Raw genomic sequence first — 17,972 nt, 5'->3', positions numbered from 1 at the left:
ATGCAGCTGCGTACTCGCAGCTCTCGGGTTGGAGGCGACGCTGCAAGAGAACATGGGTTGCAGGTGAAGGCCACCATCCTCAGATCATGTGCAGGAATCGTCTGAAGAAGCTGGTCGTCTGCAAGCTCCATGCCTGCGGTCTCCATCGTCATGCAGAAGCTCTGTGCATGTTGTTTCACTTCCTTTGTGCGTGTGTGTGTGTGTGTGTGTGTTATAGGTCGTTCACTGGTCACCCACACACAGCTGGGGATGTCTCTGAAGCATAGGTAGAAAGGAGGGAGGCACATGGAAGATCTCTGTGTAAGACTGCTGCATGATAGATAGGCCCAACCCCACTCCGAAAGGCCACTGTGTCCTCCTGTCAACGTTATTTCACTCGTTCCAACAACAGTTGTGAGATCTAACAGTGTCAGATGAGTTGTTCTCAAAATATATATTTTTCTTAGATTTAATGGGAATTTTATATTGATAAATATCGAGAGAATCTAATGATATATGCATTTGAATCTAATTTATAACTTAATATTGAATTGATGTGCTTACACTTATGACGGGGCTAAAATGACGATTAAGACGCATGATATGTTAAGCAGCTGCGGGCTACATGCTCCAGTTTTGAGCTGCAGCCACTTCAACTGCTGCCTTGATTGCTACTGCTGCTGCTGCTACTACTCGGACGCGTGCAAACTCCCGCAAGCCTTCTACTTCTTCTTCGTCTCTTGGGCGGAGGGATCACTCAAAATAAAGACGCCATGGGAGATAAGGTGGAGGTGGGGGGGAGTTCAGACGCGGAAGTTCTTGCCGGAGAAGGTCTGGCCGAACTGCCAGGAGGCGGGGGCGATGTTCCAGGAGGTGGAGGTGCGGTGGTCGCTGCCGGTGACGCGGAAGGAGAGGGACTGGCCGACGAGGACGGCGTTGGACTGCCAGTTCTGGCCCCAGTTGCGGGACATGGCGATCCAGCCGGAGCGGGTGCCCTTGACGCTGGCGCGGACGATGTCGCCGGCGCCCGCCACGTTGGTGATGAGCACCAGGTTGAAGTACTGGAACCCGTTGATGGTGAACCGTATCCCGCCCGACTTCCTGCACGGCACCCTGCGCCACAAGTTCCATCGTCAGATCAATGCGTCGAGCACTTGGAGCATTGCGTCCGATCGTAGTGGAGGAGGGCGGAAGACGGCGTCGAACCGAACGGTCTGTGAAGGGTGGCCAGGGGGGCACGTGCCGCTGTCGACTGCACGGTCTCCCATGCTCACGCGGTTTGGGGACGCGTCTTGATTGTTAAAATGCGTGTGAGAGACACGGATGGTGGGACAAGGAGTCACGGGCGGGAGAGAGGAGGGGATTGGGTGGCTGGAGAACATGTCATGTATGTGGTCACCAACGAGGGACCATTAAATGCGCCTTTCAACATCTTTCGAGTCTTTCTAATGACGCTTATTGGTTTATATTGTGATCCAATCGCAACTTTGTTGTCGATTTAATTACATGCCAAAACTGGGTAAACAACACTCGATGGCTTAATTAAGGAAGCTAAGTGTGGTACGGATGAGGCAATGCGGGAGCGGGTCGTGTCCTCCCTGAGAATGACAGTCCAACTAGTGGTGGGGAAGAAAACGAAGACGTTTAACTATGGCTTACTACTGGTTGAAAGGGGGTGATGTGATTGTTGTGTGGAGGGGATCTACGATGGGAGAGGAAGAGGCGTAGGTACCTGCGAAAGGAGACGGGGACGATGCCGGCGCGGTACTCGGCGATCTTGAGGAACATGGGCATGGCGAGGTCGAAGTGGGGGCGGGGCGGGTTGCACCAGCCGCCGTTGTCGGAGGGGAGGGCGTAGTTGGGGGGGCAGAAGTTGGTGGCGGTGATGAAGATGGAGGGGTTGCCGCCTTTGCACCACCGGGGGTCGTCCGCGCACTTGATCTCGAAGCAGGCCCCGCATCTCAGCCCGTCGTTGTACAGCGCAGTGCTCAGCGCCGCCGTCTCGACGCCGTACCCCTGGCTGTAGAGGTTCCCATACCCACACGCCCCTCCTGCAACCAGCGACGGAGTCAAACAGGCAAAATGGAGGTGGGTGGCGAGGGGAGGGAGGCGAGAAGGGGCGTACCCATGGTTCCGGAGGCGTCGCTGCCGCCGTAGAAGGTGGCGTGGGCGGTCTGCCAGGGGCCGCCGGTGTAGACGCCGGGGATGCGGGCGTCGGCCAGCAGCGCGGAGGAAGCGAGGACGAGGGCGACTGTTACGGCCAGGGCGTGGCGGAATGCCATGTGTGAAGGGTGAGAGAGAGAGAGAGAGAGGACAAGGGGAGGGTGAAATGAATGAGTGTGGCAGGAGAGACTGGGGAGGACGGTGGGCTATTTAAAAGCTAGTGAGGTGAGGTGAGGTGAGTGTGAAGACTGAGGAGGAGGAGTAATAATAGCAGAGCAGTGAGTGAGTGAGAAGGCATCAATGCCCCTTCTCTTATGGCGAAGTAAACAAGAGAGAGTAGAAGAAGCATGACAGAGGAGAGAGAGAGAGAGAGAGCACAAAGTTTGGAGGGTAGCTGGTGAGGTAGATACTGCTACTCTCCTATTGCTGCTTGGCAACGGCAACGGCAATGGCAATGGCAATGGCAATGCGAAGACTGTACCGCTTGGACTGTTGCAGAGATGTGGAACCAAGCAAGTGATGGTTGGCGAAGGGGAAGAGAACAAGGCGAGTAGAGGAGAAAGGAACGGAGCAGGGAAACACCACAGTTGCAGTGGAGCCGTGGGGGCCACCCTCATCTGCTGGGAACAAAAGAGGAGCAATCTATCTTAGATCCGTTGCTTTGGACCGACCCGCCCAAGCCGGGTTTAACCCCGTCCCGGCTCAGCACACACCCCCCAACCTTTTTTTTTTTTCTTTTGGGTCTTTTTTTTCGTGAAGTGTCCAAGTTTTCAGTTTTTCTTATTATATTTTTTTAATATCCTAAATATCTCTTGTCATCTAATTATCTTCGTCTTGCCACCTAAGTATCATCTTTGCTTTGTCCGTCTCCGTCTTATTATCTTTGTCTTGCCATAAGTCTTTTTCATATGGGTTTCTAGTCTCGTTCTCGTTAAGCCTCTAGTCTACTATTCTTCTTATCGTCGATCGATCATTTTATTTTTAATCATGATTCTTCTTCTTGCTATCGTCTGTGATGCCAACAGCCTCTCGTCGTCTTCTATCTCCATGCCTCCTTTCTCATCCCTTATCTTGTTATCATTGGATAACGATATGGTCTTATAGAAAATAATGATAAAAGGTATTTTATGATATTATAAGAAAAAGATACATCAAATAAAAAACTAAAAGGTGAGCGTTATAAGAAAAAAAATTAACCTATCAAAAGAGCAACACTTTGAGCCCCTTCGTCTCACTAAAAGAAAGGATACTCTGAAATGCAACATGTAGCCGTACGAATGAATGACAATTGTGATGGATTAACATACTATTGTGCTATGTCAACAATATATATTTTACATATCATACGTCTAATAATAATAAGAAGTTATATATATATATAATTAGTTGGTTTTATATTGACGGAGAAAGTGACAGCTTATTCATTATCACTAATCGCAATGCATCGCCTGCACTTAATTCTCCACTCAGCTCCAATCACAATTTCCAGAGATTGGCTTAATTATTATTCCCACACTATAAAAGGTATATTTTTATACGATAAAATTAGTCATTCACTTATTTACATATTAATTTTCTACTTCGTCCTAATTCCCAACTTAAATACGTTATGATTTTAATGTGAGAAGAAGGTCCCCTCATCCATTCTCTCTTTTAAGCTCGTTGGTTTGAGGTGATTCACATCTCAAATTATAGTTAGGATCCTCATCTAAGAAACGAATTATGTGCACAATTATCGAGAAATAATTCGCGAACCCTCTTTGTGTGTTTTGTTCCTTCGTTATTTTTTGATTTCATAGGATGCAATTTTCAAATACAATATTATCGAGAAATTAGAACAATCATATGGAGTGAAGATCTTATTTCTAAGATCATATTTTATGATAAATATATTACGATTCTTACTGTGAACCTTTTTTTTTTTTTCCTTTCTTCGTGTCCATCTATTAGGGTTTTATCTTGTATATACTTAAATACGAAGATGATGACAGATGGATAAATATTGATATCTCATTAATGTGATCGATAATTCATCGTCATGCGATTAACATCTCATTATCATGTGATCGATAACTCATCGTCATACGATTGACATCTCACCATCAAATGACCGATAACTTATAGTTATTTGGAAAATATGGCAATCGATTCAGCGCCGCTAAGTCAGTTTCATGTGAATTGACTTAGCCTAGCATTACCTCGTATTTTTCAGATTTGATATTATATGATCGCAGGAAATACATAACCATTTCGAACATTTAACTACAACCTCGAAGACAATAATTTTAGATCTCACTAAGACCCGAACCCGCTAATCTCATGTCGGATTCGGATGATGGGATCAATAGTACCACTCGTTGGATTCTCTGTTACGAATAATGATGATATGAAACATTTGATAAGCCTCAATTATTGCTGATGTATGAAACTAAATGATGAGAAGAATTAATAGTACCCACCTCTAATGGTCGGCTGTGTTCATCCATTGTTGGCATGTGCTTAAGGAAACACACCACATTGGCGAACCACAGGTGGCCGGTGATGGTTGAACCGAAGACTCCGATCTCTACATAGAGAACAACAACGGTTAGCCTTAACCCGACCTCACTAGAATTAGGGTTAGACTATCATCAAATTGATTAGTCTTACTCCATCGATGACCATATCATAGTAGTAATTCAATATAATACGGGAGATGATTATATCGTAATAGCAATTCAATCTAATACGAGAAAGAGAGAGAGAGAGAGATGGGGAAGACATTCCCGAAAGTTGCATTTGAGCTATGAAGAGTATCGTAGTTTAAGTCGTAGTGGAGTGTAATCAAAGCACCTCGTGTTCACGTCAACGCTCAGTTTGCTCCTCCTATTTCATCTTTCTACAGGACTCTCAAAAGTCGTGAACTTGTCATCGAAAAGAGACTTATATCACTATCAAACAATAATAGTATTTTAAATTAAAAATAAATTATATATTATCCAATATAATTAGTTATCTTTAGCATCGTAATCTTTATATTTTTAAAAATTATATTGAGATCTCTATATTTATAAAAGTTAAATATTTAATCTCGTTGTTCTAATAATTTTTTTTTAAGCTTATAAAATTACTTTTGAAATCCGATCTTAATGTTTTACTTTGATAAATATAATAATCCCAATGTAATTAGTTATCTAAATTGATTAAAAGAATAATTTTCTAATAGATATCTACATCACAAAGGTCAGGCGAATGTAAGTATCTATTAAGATTTAGAGGGCGGATTGAGACACAGACCAGCGAAGTAAATTACCCCCCATCTAAAAGGATCGGTAGAGACGTGTGTGTGCATGTGATCTCCCATCCGCCCACATCCAAGCCAAGTTTGCTCCTATACTGAGAGTTTGACGTTGAGATTGGAGAGAGATCCCTGATGAATAGTGTTCATACAACCTAAAAGCTACTCGAAAACGAGTCACATCACAACCACCACATCATCATCATCATCTTCGTCTTCCTCGTCGTCGTCGTCCTCCATGTGGGGGGAATAATCTGGCTGTCCCCTCCTTGCTCTGCTGCATACGTCCCAAATCCATGTGCTTCCTTATCTCCCTGCACAACATCTCTCCTTAAAATAATGGTGTGCTTTCGGCTCTCCATCCTCGCTTCCACAAGACATCTCCTCTACCACATGGGGGAGACGGGACACGCATGCAGGTGATGAATGAGCTCTCTCTGTCTCTCTCTCTCTCTCTCTGCCATTAATGCGCACAGCGGCATCATCACGTGAGTGAACCATCCCTGCACCGTTAATGGCAGAAAGTGCATCATATTGCTGGCGAGCTACATAAAAGATTTGATCCTTTTCCAATTGTTCTAATATTTACATAATATTAAAATCTCAACGATGCATATCAAAAGCACACCTTCGAACAATTAGGATTAGGCCATCGCTGCTTCTTTTCCGCATGTGGTTGCGCAGTAGCATGTCGCATCTCGTTTCCCTCTTTCCGTTGTTTAATGATCGATTGCAGTAATATCCACAGCCCTATTTATCTTTCTTTATTATTTAGGTTAGACTTAATTTACCCTTATATTTAACCTTATTATTATTATTATTATTGAAAAGACATGGGGGAAAGCGGACGGCTCATCTTGATTGATGATGGGACGTCAGGCAGGTAGGCAGGCATGCACGCACGTGACTCATGGGCTCGACCGCACACCTCCTCCGTCCTCTTCTCGGAATGGTTCCATCGAATTCGAATTCAGAGTCGGAAAATTGAGGTTCAGAAATCGACCGTCTCGATTTTTTTGATTTACAAACCGACTATTGTGGTTCCTATTTCGAATTGTAATAGCATTAATTCGATCGTTTAGTTCGATTTGATTCCGGTTCGAACCGGAAGCCCGAGAGCCCAGTTTAGCTTTGTCGCACCAAGATGAGGCCCATTGGACTTTGATGCAACAAGATTATGCCACATGGATATTTCTAATCGATGGATGACAAAAGAGTAGACAGTGAATGGTTCACTCACATATTTGCAGGATCAAATGGGATCATATGTTACATGAAATAAATGTTTCAGAGTAACCAATACAGCATAAAAAAAAAAAAAAGGAAAAGAAATGTAGTAGCATAAAGACATCTAACTTAGACAGCTATGTATTGTTGGCATCTGTTTCCCATAACTCCACCAAAAGAATCGAGTTAAACGTGTGAGAGATGTCACCGGTTGCGATCACATACGAATCTGCTTTCTTTTCCCACCCAATCCCGGTTGTTTCGGAGGAAACATCGATCGTCATGTACAAATGGCCACAGAAAGCTCTCGTCCTCGTCAATTCTCAAGGAGAAGAACTCCCTGCTGGCTCCAAAGAATAATGGTGTGAGCGAATAAATAATACACGGTTTGCGTCAGCAACCTTTTTCACTTTGGGCGTGTCTTTTAGTGTTTGTGGGGGGATGGATCTATCTTTACATTGGGTCGGTCATTGGCTTGTTAACAGAGGAGCAGGTGGCTTCAGCAGGAGCTTGGCTTGCTTCTGTGACCAGGAGGAGTGGGCGGAGAGGACCCGGTCCAAGAGCTCTTGAGGGACCGGTTCTCCCCTCCTCTGCTGCGGGGAGATCCTTGCCGTGTGCACCAGCGTCTTCCACTTGTCCTGCGCACGACAACAAGAAACGAAACATTTCACCACGATTGGCACATGGCACGCTACGCTGCCCACCCGAATAATTTAAATTCATTGCCCATGGAATCATGCATGTTGGACACGAGGCGGTTCGTCCCACTGCTAGAATTAAGACTACAGCCTGGTTTGTCTCTATCCTGCATTAAACAACTCCAGTCCATCTTAGCGTAAGTCAGACGTATTATCACAAGCCAATCGCGTGACGGCAGCACCAACCGTGCGGATACAGCTAACTTTCCTACCACCGTCCACCGACCCAAAATAACAGATAAGGATGTAAAGAACAGACAAGGATGTGTAGTCAAAACGTTGAAGTCAAAAAGAACCAGCGGTTGGCTATCCTTCCTAGCAACAACACTCCCATCATGCACGCAGACGTTGGCCTAATATTGTCATGGGTAACCAATCGAGATAAGAACACATTTGATTGATTACCTTAAGATCGACGTAAGTCCGGTGCTTTGCGTTCTCGAAGGCCCGGAGTTTGACGTCCCGCCACCTGAAGAAATCGATACACACAGAGCAATAAGAAAGTGATCTATGTAGTCATGTCAGCGTGTAGCAGAAGCGATGCACACCTTCCGGTCCCGAGGTTTTCGACGGCCAGAACAAGGGCTTCTACTTCGGCGACGGAGAAGGGCCTCCGAACCCGGCGCTGAGGAGTTTCAGACCGCTTGGGCTTGTTGCCGAGTGGAACCATGGCCAGTGCCTCGACATCCATGGGTGGTACAGCAACCAGAGCTAGTGCACTTGCTGTTGTTTTCTCCGGCGATGATGGATCGATCGGAGAGTGAAATGAATCGTGATCCATCTCAGGGCAGGTCTGTACAGATTCCGTGGAGTCAGGTCCCCTCTGATCTACAGCAGCAGCAGCAGGGGCAATTGGCGGCATCCTACAAAATGTTCACAGTATATTAGCTTATTTGGTTGGAACAAGTAGCTATGACGATTACGACACGGCAAAGAAAGCAGATCACCGCCCCAGTAAAAGTTCATTCTTTCTCATTTTACTAAACTAAGGGGGTTGAATTGTATGTGCCATAAAAATTGGTCTTATTATAGGACATTTCATATAAATTACTTGAATAACAATGAGCACAAAAATGCATGCTACCAGAATTCACAACCATAAGGGAAGAAGATTTGAACAAAATGCATTTCTAATGAAAAAAAAATGCAAAATTTAATTACCTAGCAAGTGGTTCAGGCGCACAAGCAAGACCAAGGAAATCAGGATCTTCGGAACTAGGTGGTGGAACGAGAGCTTCTTCAGGATTTGGCTCCATTGTAAAACTTAGATTATCCAGTTTATCACCATAGGTAATCCCAGCCTGGCGCAGGGTCTTGTTGTCATCTCTAACCTTCTTTCCTTCTTGAAGAACACCAACACGGGGTCGACCTCCAAGGATAGCAGTAACAGCTTCCAATACTGTCCTCTGCATAATAATTACAAGAAGACGTAAACCAGAGTTAAAACACAATGTTCTGGAAAAGAAAATGTTGTTCGACTGAGTAGTCTGCTTAATTGAAGTAAATGGAAAATTATTTTCCATGATTGATGATTCTCAAGTCCGATTCAAAATCTAAAACTGAACACATTGAAAATACTTTCTTTTTCTGTAAACTAAATCAGGTACATGTTATCAGAAACTTGTAGCTAATTACCACATCCTTTTGTGACTTTTACGACAGTCAATCATCAAAGTACAAATCTATATGTTGTAATACAGTCCATGGCTGTCAAAAGAAATCTAATAATAACATTGAAGAAATGCACAATGACAGTGTTATGACAAGAGTACAATAATATTGTATACCTTCAGGGAACCAACCGTAGCAGTTTCAGGAATCTCAATAACAAGTTCAGGCACCTTAAAAGACTTGATGCTGAGTTTCACTGGAGCAAAAAAAAGAGAGACAAGATAGCACCCATTAGGACCTGATCATCATGTCGGGATCAAAATGAAAAACAACATATAATCCAACTATTTACCATGGTAGTCTGGCGATTCATAGCAACAATTTTGTCCTGTCGTTAATGACGATGCACCATTTGCTGCAAACGTAAAAAAATGAATCGTCTCAAAATTCAGAGGTACCCAAACTGGTGCATGTAGCATGTCAGTAGCATATATATATATATATATAGATAACAAACCTCCACACAAAGTGGCATGTGAATCGTCTGTTTCTAACTTGATCCTGCTACTTTCAGACATTTTTGACAGGCCTTCACCATATATCCCTCCATCATAAGGTGATACCGGGCAATGATCAAACAACTTCCTTCTCTTGAAGGAGCTCCTCTGAGTTCTTTGGCGAGTATAACACATTCTTTTGCCTCTTAAAGCCGGCTTCTGTTCTACATCTGAAATGAAAAAGGGAATTAAGCTTGCTGAATGTAGATGTGAGAGCTTACTACCTGTCATGTCACCAAGCACAAGAGGAAAACATCACACGTACCGTAGTTAGATGTCCCAGCATCCTGCAACACTGTTGGAGCTACTTTCCGGAGTTTAGATGACATAAGCTTCCTTATCCTACGATCACCTATACGCGGCATCCTAGAGGTTTTATTAGCAACGGGAGTAGGGTGAGTGCATCCAGAAGAATTTTCGTCATCATCTTTATCTGCAGCAAGATCCATACCATCTTCCTGCTTCGGAAAGGAATAATTACGAGAAATATTGTTCCTAAATAGGGGAGCTTCAACACTGCTGTCAGAGCTAACCAAAGGAGGTTTGACATCCATAACCAACGGATCATCCAAACTATACTTATATGGAGCATTCCTGTCCATGAAATTTCCAGCCACCTGTTGCTCAGCTACTAGTAATTTCTTGCCCCCATCTTCTTTACGGTCATATGATTCCACAGAACTAGAAGAAAGACTACCCTTGATACATTTTTCAGCAGCAGCACCAACACCATGTTCAATTCTACTACCATCACCTCCGATAGCATCCTCATCTGATAAATCAGATTTTATGAAAGGAGAAGCAGGTCCCGATGATGTATCTTTCGGGACATTTGAGTTCTCCTTCAACTTATATGTGATATGTTTTTCAAGGGCATTTTCAGGACTGAACACAGCCTCATTACAGCTTAGCCAATCAAAACCTTCACATTTCAGTGACTTCTCTTCATCTATTTGCTCTTGTTTAGCAGTATCCCTTCCTGCAGCAGCGTTAGACGTTCCAGTACTGTTACAAGGAGACGGAGAGCTTTTAATTTCTGACAACAATTTGCCTGCAATGGTGGCAAGCAAGTCGAATGCATACGTCTGGTTGTCCTCGACCTTCTTTCTTGCGGATCGCTTTCCCTACAGATGTACCATGATGAGTTGCACAGAGCCCAAATGCCAACCAAGAACTAAAAGAGCAAATTGGGGCTACAAATTTACCCTAGCTGATCTCGGTAAATGCGGCATCGCAGGGGCCCGGTAGCCACCGCATGCATAATCCAACCTCTTCTGCAACACCATATCCCAAACACAAAGGACAGGATGAAACTCACCAACTGCAAAAGAGAAGCAACACTGAGTTCACAATCTGCCGTCAATTCAGAAAAAGCAGGCAGCAAGGCCTCGACGAAAGGTCGATCATGCAAAATCCATGATTCGGATCAAGAGGAATTGCCAAACATCGGCGAATTCAAGAAACAAGAGTAGAAATTTCCCGCAGATGTTTTCCACGAAAGATGCTGCAAATACACGTTTTTCTGCAGGAAATCAAAATCCCCGATTACCTCTCGATCTGAATCGAATAACCCAGGAAAGCTACATCTCCAACCAACCCTTCGACCAAATGCCCCCATTTTTGGAGTTACCGGAGGAGGGAATTGCTTGGGGAGTTACGAGAGATCAAAAAGGAAACCGCGAGCTACATCTGCTTAGCATCATCACGTAATATCAAAGATGTGCCATAGCTTGCAGGCATCGGAAACCCAAAACCTCTCACACCGCCATCCAGCGAGTAATTTATACCGACATCAAAAATAAGAATAGCAGGCATCTTCCTGAATTACAATCGAGCAGAACAAAAAAAAAAAAAGAAAAAGATTTATGATTAAAAATTACGAAGTATTTTTCCCATCCCAAGGATAATCTTTAAAAAATAACGAAAACCTGGAACGAAGCGATCAAGACAAAAGCCACAAGCAAGGGGATGCGAAAGGCTCAACGAATTCGTGTTCCAGATCCAAGAAGAAAAGAAACGCAACGAGATCGAAGTAAATCTGTGTGCTCGAGATGAATTGCGCAGGCGAAGATCGGATCGCGATCGAGTTCCACCGAATTCAAACGAGAAACGCCAAAACTTTTCATCGACATCCGGATCGCTTCCCTCACGAGGCAACCAGGAGAAACTCAAGGAATTAGGCACGGAAGGGCGTAAACCAGGCAGATTTCACGATTTTGGAGATACAAAATGGACAAAAATCGTAGCTTCCGACACCAACAGAAGAATCATGCCGCGAAATGGAACAGAACTCCGTCTGCTCACCTTCCGAAACAGCAAGTGGGACTATCTCCTCGTGAAGATCTCAAATTGCCATCGGATCACCGGGAAAGCGCCAAAATTCCCGTTCGAATTAGAGCGGAAACGAGATCGGAGACTCTCGAGATGCCCAGCTCCAGATTTCAATCGCAATTCGCATCCAAATCTCTCTTCGTCGATCCCTTAAATTCTTCCGAAGAATCGCTCTTGCGAAACGAAAGAAACGAACCCCCTCGCCCTCTCTCTCTCTCTCTCTCTCTCTCTGCTTTTATCGACGGGCAGAACCCTTTTACGTCTCATTTCGCTTAAACCCCGCGGTTATACCTTTGACCCTGACAACCGGCGCTTCCGGTAACGCTCCCGTCGGCGCCACCGCCAGTGCCCGGTCGGCCAACCCAACCAGGACCAACCATCCCCCTCCTCTCCCATCCGCTCCGATCTCCTCCACGTGTCCACCTCTGGGGATCGTACGGCGACGGACAAAGCAAGCGACTTCCCACGGTTTTGTGCGTTGAAGACGACTCAAAAGCTTGGTCAGAAACGTGACATCACCGCGTTTCTTCCGGTAAGTATGCCTTGCGGACCCCATCCACGAGTTACCCGTCGACCTACCTGCATAGTGATTGCCACTGGCGTTGAAACCATGCGGGTCCCACTCCGTGGCACCTAAGCTAACATTGACGGCTTTTGGTCGGGTTTAAACTTGAACCGCTTTTACTGTTCCCAGAGAGCTGAAAGGGAAACGATACTAAAGATAAATAATCATATACAACATTTGTTTGTAACGGTTAGGATAAGACTTGCAATTATTTGTGAACCGGTAATCGAAGGAGGGAATTCGTGGATGGATGTTTTTCTCTAATTTCCTTATTTAATATAATAATTATAAAACGTTTTTTTAGTGGTTGGGGTTAATGCGAAGGTTTCAATTTATATTCCCTGCATTTGGACAGTAAATCGAAATCGTCGTTTAGCAAAAGCTAATATTGGATGCAAACTCTTTCGTACGGTGGGTGTATCGCAATCCGTCCCGTGATCGGGCCCTCACATCACTTGACGAAATTACCCTCGTGGCCGGAAGCAGTCTCCACGTGAGAGGGCTACCGTCGTCCTTTTGGTCCGGAGGAATTCTCCACTGAGGGGTGCGTTCGCTGGGCCGTCGATTTCGACGCCAAGGGAGCGAGAGATGACGTGGAGGAGACTCAGCCACTGGATCGGACCGGTCGGACCTGAATCGGAATACGGTTCTGACATCAAGCTCGAACCGAATCGGAAACAAGTCTGATGTGTCAACGAACAATGTTCGGGTCGTGGTGGAGACCGTGTCTTCGTACTCGACGACGCGGTTTAGCGGTGTGGATCAATCATTGGCGGCTTTATACTGCGATTGCATTAGGTTATTGATAAGCCAGCTGGGGAGTAGATGGGGTAGGGGGGGGTTTAAAGCCGCAGGCCACGTGCCACGGGGAATCTTGCAACGTGGAGGCATTACCTCAGGGGTGCATGAACAACGTGCATGAACAACGTGCATGGGTAGCTTTGATGTATGTTAATGGAGTGTTTAGCTGTAGGGGTAACTTTGGTGTATGTTAATGGAGGGTTTAGCTGCAGGTAATCACGTGCTACGTAGATAGACGTGGTTTATTTCGACAGGCGGGTGGGGCACGGGATCCGCGGCAGCCAAAATTGAAGGGTCACTTCACGGGAAACCGTGTCACGTGAACCGACCCGTCCACATGCGCTCACCAAATACAAAATGCTATGGATGAGATCGCCATCGATGGAATCTCCACTTGCTTACCGCCTCGCCCCTCGGTTGGACTCCGTCGTCGTCTTACTGCTGCCGTGAGGGGAAGGTACTCAAATGGGAGCTTCTTGCTGCACTTCTCGTTCGTCTCCCCTGACGCGCTTCCGCCGTCGTCCTCCTGCACGCTAGCAAAAGCTTCGTAATGTTCGCCTGCTCTCACCGTAATAATTTTCTATTTTTATTCAATATAAAATAGAATTACCATACACACGAATGTTTTTTATGTGCTTGTGCGGATTAATCTTGTTCTGTCCAATAATAATGACGGACTAATCTTTGCATCGACTCTTTGGCTTTATCATGTGCGTGAATCCGTTGACTCTATGTTGAACATGATCTCTGTTCACATGTCGGTGACCTTCCTCCTCCATGTGAGGTGTGGTATCTGTAGCTGTCTCCGCTAACCATCAAATCAAGACACCTCTCCTCCTTTCCCAAATAAAAGCTTAACACCAAGGTTTTGTGGTGTTCTGTTTCGGACATTTATTTCATGGTGGGCTCAACATATTCTTGATGGGACTACATCAGGTTTCGATCATCTAAAGCAACATTGGTACCATCGCTCCATACTTGGCTCAGAAAAGGATAAATCATTATAACTGGATTGCCATAATAATTTGATCCTGGTGCGACTTCTCAAGGTATAAATTTGATATAAAGGAAAATTTCGGTGAACAAGACTTCCACTGATGCACGATGTGACAATGATCAATGTCCATAACCTTGTGCAGGAAAAGAGAATTGTTCAGACTCAAATTTGGATCACCTATGTCCAAATCAAAGGCATTGGACATGCCAAACAAAGGCCAGAACTGTTTGCCACAGGCCGAACTAGTGGCAGGGAGAGTTTATTAAAGAGTGAGATGAGTGGTGGAAGGTAGAACCGAGAGAGGCGAGCAACCTAATCCTCATTCTTTATGTAGCGGTGGTGGTGACATATCAGCATCATCAGCAATCACCTTCGACCCTCTAATACCACATATCAAGTCCCGTTGGTTTCTTCTGCCTGCTTTCTCTGCACCAAAAATTTCAGATGAGGAATCTCCTATTGGACCACCATATGCATTAGTGACTGGTTTGGTTGTGCTCAAAAGTTGCATTGTTTATTCATGTGTGGCACTTGAGAATTCCAGTGGCTGTTCATTATTCTCCCAAGCAATAGAGTGAGAATGCCATTTGCCTGAACTGCAACACTCGTTTTACCCAGCAAAAACATAAGCTTCGGGCCTCTAATTGAAGGACCTGTAATATGATAACCTGCAATGTGTTGACAAGCAAGACAGAGATCAGTAAAATCAGTAGGGTGCAATGTGTTTTACCCTTATCATCAATAAAACTAAGTGAATCTTGAATTCTCTAGCTGGATTATGATACCTAACTGCTGGCGCGTTCCATGCTCTCTCGCACACACACGACAGGAAGGTTACAAGCTACCTAATAGTAATAGCACATTCGGGGACCAACAAATCATGACTTATTTTGGGTCAAGTCTTAAACCTTTAATAAAATATGATAATGATTTAAAAAGCACTAGGCATCAAGAGACGTCAATATCCCAAAACGCTCGAGGCGCTAGACACTCGCCCGAGCGAAACGAGACGCTCTAAAATATTAAAATATAAAAATATATAATATAATTAAAAATATATTTATTTAAATAAAAATATGATAATAAATTAAATATATATTGTTAACAGTATATTACTTACTATTAATAGTAGTTAGAGGGGGAGAAAAGAATTGTTAACAATAACAGAGGGAGGGATAAAAGAGTCACTAACAGTGGAAACTGACAGAAAGTGACAATAATAACAATAAGAAGGTAATTGTGAGAAGCTGGTAGTAGCAGCGATGGAGGGTTAGTTTAAGACAGCTACAGTAGTGCTGCGAATGACAACAACAATGGTAGCGACGGAAGCTCCAGAGAGCATTTGCTGGTGGCGAAAGAACCTACGATCCTCTCCCTCGATAGTGGAAGGAACTACACATGGAGCGACAACGGAAGAAAGCTATGGGCTCTTGCTAGGTCGTCGGACTTGTCCATCGACGACATAGGAAGACTCGGTTCGTTGCGTCTGCGATGGAGGCAGTAACAGAAAACGTCAATGGTGGAGGTAGAAACAACGCTAGGGTTGGCTCGGGATCACACGGGCATGAAGGGTGGCTTTTGAGGGTAAAAAACAGTGTTATTGAACCAAACCAGACTTAAAAGTCTAGTTCAATTCACTTATTTGAACTGGGCACTCACCCGAAGCATCCACGGGAAATCAAGGCTACAAGTTCACCAAACTTTGGACAACTTAATCATCCCAATCCAGTCTGACATCATGTTGGGCCAAATCCATACTGCTTATTGCATCAGAAATTTAGCAACTGCACCCACATATTTGTTTCAGCTAATAGAACATAAATGTTGAAAACCTAATTTCAACATTCAATACAGTAAAATATTGGTGTTAAGGAATGCTGAGAACAGTTCCTTCAGCTTGTTGTGACTTGTGACTGAACCAACCGAAACCATACCTCCTCATGATGAATCACTTAAACTAAAGAGTGACTTAACATATAAGCTGAATCCAAGTTCACCATTCCTTGCAGCTACGACAATACAAGCATTTCTAACCATTATAATTAGGGAATAAATACAAGATCTTCTCCTCTAAGACTTTCAACCATTGGTTGCCGACCAAATGATAGAGGAATGCTAGCGCAATTGTAACTTCCACCAATATTACATTACAATGACAGTCTACCTGCTACAGTTTTGGGAGCGCACTGCTTCCAAAATATTGAATAACCATGGCTGCCCACTTAGAAGGACAGAAGAAGCCTAAAAATGACACCAACAGCCACGCAGAACACAAATTGAATATCTATTTAACTTGGAGCTATGATATTAGGGGATATCTGTGACTGCTACAATTAATAGGGAATAAGCATGTCAGCAATAGTAAACAATTGGGTTGAAAGAATGAATTGCATAGTATTTAGACCTAAGATATCTTGACAGTTCAGTGTCTATGCCCTAAATCACGGACCAAATTTTACTGGAAGGCACAAGCTACAACTTTTTGAATGAAATTGAGCTCGTAATCAACAATTCACGCTCTCCGCGTTGACGCTATGTTATTCATCTCCCCAATCACAGGCATCAAACCATTTCCCTTTTCTATCCCACTATCTTCGGATTAACACAGCAGATGGTCATCAATCAAGAACATAAACACAACAAAATTTACCACAATATGCCACACAACACAACAACCAGCATAAGATTAGAACCGCAACGTCGATTTCAGATAACTACGGCGAGAAAACAAAATGAGAGTTCGCGAGGATTAAAGTACCCGACGGAAGCGCGGCAAGAAGAACGTGGGCTTGATCGGAGAACAAAAAGAAGGGCGGAGTCCCTGCTGAAAATGAGAGTTCCCCACCGATGCCGCCGGCGCAGGAACGAGACCGTGGTGGGCTTAGGGTTTCCAAGAGAGCGGGAAGTGTCTCCTTCGTCCTATATTTCCGTTATTGGATAACCATTTTGATGGTAATTGTACAAATCACATCTTTAATGATCATTAAGAATAATTAATGAGAAATTCCACGTAATATAAGATAATTATATTATATTTCATTTACTCGTGTAAAATAGTTAGTCAACCCTTTTATTTTGACTCTTTTGATTCTAACAATTAATTTCGTCAAATTACAATTAGCTAATTTTACCGGACTAAATAGTAAAATGGATGAGGAAAATACAACGAAGAATAGGATTGCAGGGGCTTCCCTACAAGTAAGAATATTTAAAAGGACTTTCATGCAAAATTGACAATGAATCCCGCACATGGCAACATTTTGGGCCGGGTTGGTACCCAAACGGGTTGAGCTCTCGTGAACCGGGTCTATCTCAAGATGACAAATGATTAGGGACCAATAATTACATATATGCGTGCAGTGATCTAATAAATATTCTGAAAAATCATTCTCATGAATCATGATAATATAGCTTAGTTGACCTCTTCTTTGTCACGCACATCAACGAAAGCACAATGCACAATATTAATGCACTGTTTTCATAGCTTTCCTTTTTCTACAAAGATCCACGTATAATTGTTCGTGCAGCCATCTGCTGTTTGACCGTCTCGAGGACTCGAACGAAGTTTGACTCTCGACGTCGTCACCAAGTGGCATATCTGTACATATATCTGCGGAAAAGAGGTGCGAAGCTTATACGTAGCCGTAGAGATATAATATCAAAGCCTTATCAGGAAAGCTAACAGCACATGGCATGCAGAGAAAAGAACACATTCTTTGTGATGTGGACTCACTAAACAATCAGAATTATATATATTGATCGATTC

The 17,972-nt window shown here is 43.9% G+C and overlaps 2 protein-coding genes and 1 long non-coding RNA gene across 4 annotated transcripts; all 3 read right to left on the bottom strand.

Annotated features, from left to right (window-relative positions):
* Window positions 1-489: 489 nt before the first annotated feature.
* LOC103991710 (expansin-A6) lies at window positions 490-2,575 on the bottom strand. Its single transcript, XM_009411241.3, has 3 exons — window positions 2,105-2,575; window positions 1,712-2,030; window positions 490-1,092 (listed from the first exon to the last, which is right to left on the bottom strand). Exons 1-3 carry the CDS (start codon window positions 2,259-2,261, stop codon window positions 783-785), a joined length of 786 nt encoding a protein of 261 aa, XP_009409516.1. The 5' UTR covers window positions 2,262-2,575; the 3' UTR covers window positions 490-782.
* Window positions 2,576-6,636: 4,061 nt separating this feature from the next.
* Window positions 6,637-12,086, bottom strand: LOC103991709 (telomere repeat-binding protein 5). 2 transcript variants are annotated; one of them, XM_065159989.1, is made up of 11 exons: window positions 11,817-12,086; window positions 11,062-11,331; window positions 10,718-10,833; window positions 9,778-10,636; window positions 9,473-9,682; window positions 9,308-9,370; window positions 9,132-9,211; window positions 8,506-8,750; window positions 7,893-8,207; window positions 7,750-7,813; window positions 6,637-7,284 (listed from the first exon to the last, which is right to left on the bottom strand). In XM_065159989.1, the coding sequence occupies exons 3-11, from the start codon at window positions 10,796-10,798 to the stop codon at window positions 7,114-7,116; spliced, it is 2,088 nt and encodes a 695-aa protein (XP_065016061.1). In that variant the 5' UTR covers window positions 10,799-10,833; window positions 11,062-11,331; window positions 11,817-12,086; the 3' UTR covers window positions 6,637-7,113. The 2 variants fall into 2 exon arrangements, with proteins under 2 accessions (XP_065016061.1, XP_009409515.2); XM_009411240.3 differs by lacking the exon at window positions 11,062-11,331 and having other exon boundaries at window positions 11,817-12,085.
* Window positions 12,087-14,282: 2,196 nt separating this feature from the next.
* Window positions 14,283-17,119, bottom strand: LOC108953338 (uncharacterized). The gene is made up of 2 exons (XR_001978991.2): window positions 16,965-17,119; window positions 14,283-14,874 (listed from the first exon to the last, which is right to left on the bottom strand). It is a non-coding gene; the product is annotated as an uncharacterized LOC108953338 (long non-coding RNA).
* Window positions 17,120-17,972: the final 853 nt, after the last annotated feature.

The sequence above is a fragment of the Musa acuminata genome, chromosome BXJ3-7 (assembly GCF_036884655.1).
Source record: "Musa acuminata AAA Group cultivar baxijiao chromosome BXJ3-7, Cavendish_Baxijiao_AAA, whole genome shotgun sequence".
Classification (NCBI taxonomy): Eukaryota; Viridiplantae; Streptophyta; class Magnoliopsida; order Zingiberales; family Musaceae; genus Musa; species Musa acuminata.
The sequence above is the reverse complement of the archived record's forward strand: the minus strand, read 5'-3'. Positions and strand labels throughout refer to the sequence as shown.

Coding starts and splice junctions, on each gene's coding strand:
- LOC103991709 (XM_065159989.1), bottom strand. CDS start 10,798: ATGGTGTTGCAGAAGAGGTTGGATTATGCATGCGGTGGCTACCGGGCC. Junction 10,637..10,717: donor ATTTACCGAGATCAGCTAGG/GTAAATTTGTAG, acceptor GTACATCTGTAG/GGAAAGCGATCCGCAAGAAA. Junction 8,751..9,131: donor CTACGGTTGGTTCCCTGAAG/GTATACAATATT, acceptor ATTATTATGCAG/AGGACAGTATTGGAAGCTGT.
- LOC103991710 (XM_009411241.3), bottom strand. CDS start 2,261: ATGGCATTCCGCCACGCCCTGGCCGTAACAGTCGCCCTCGTCCTCGCT. Junction 2,031..2,104: donor CGACGCCTCCGGAACCATGG/GTACGCCCCTTC, acceptor CGCTGGTTGCAG/GAGGGGCGTGTGGGTATGGG. Junction 1,093..1,711: donor GTCCCCGTCTCCTTTCGCAG/GTACCTACGCCT, acceptor CTTGTGGCGCAG/GGTGCCGTGCAGGAAGTCGG.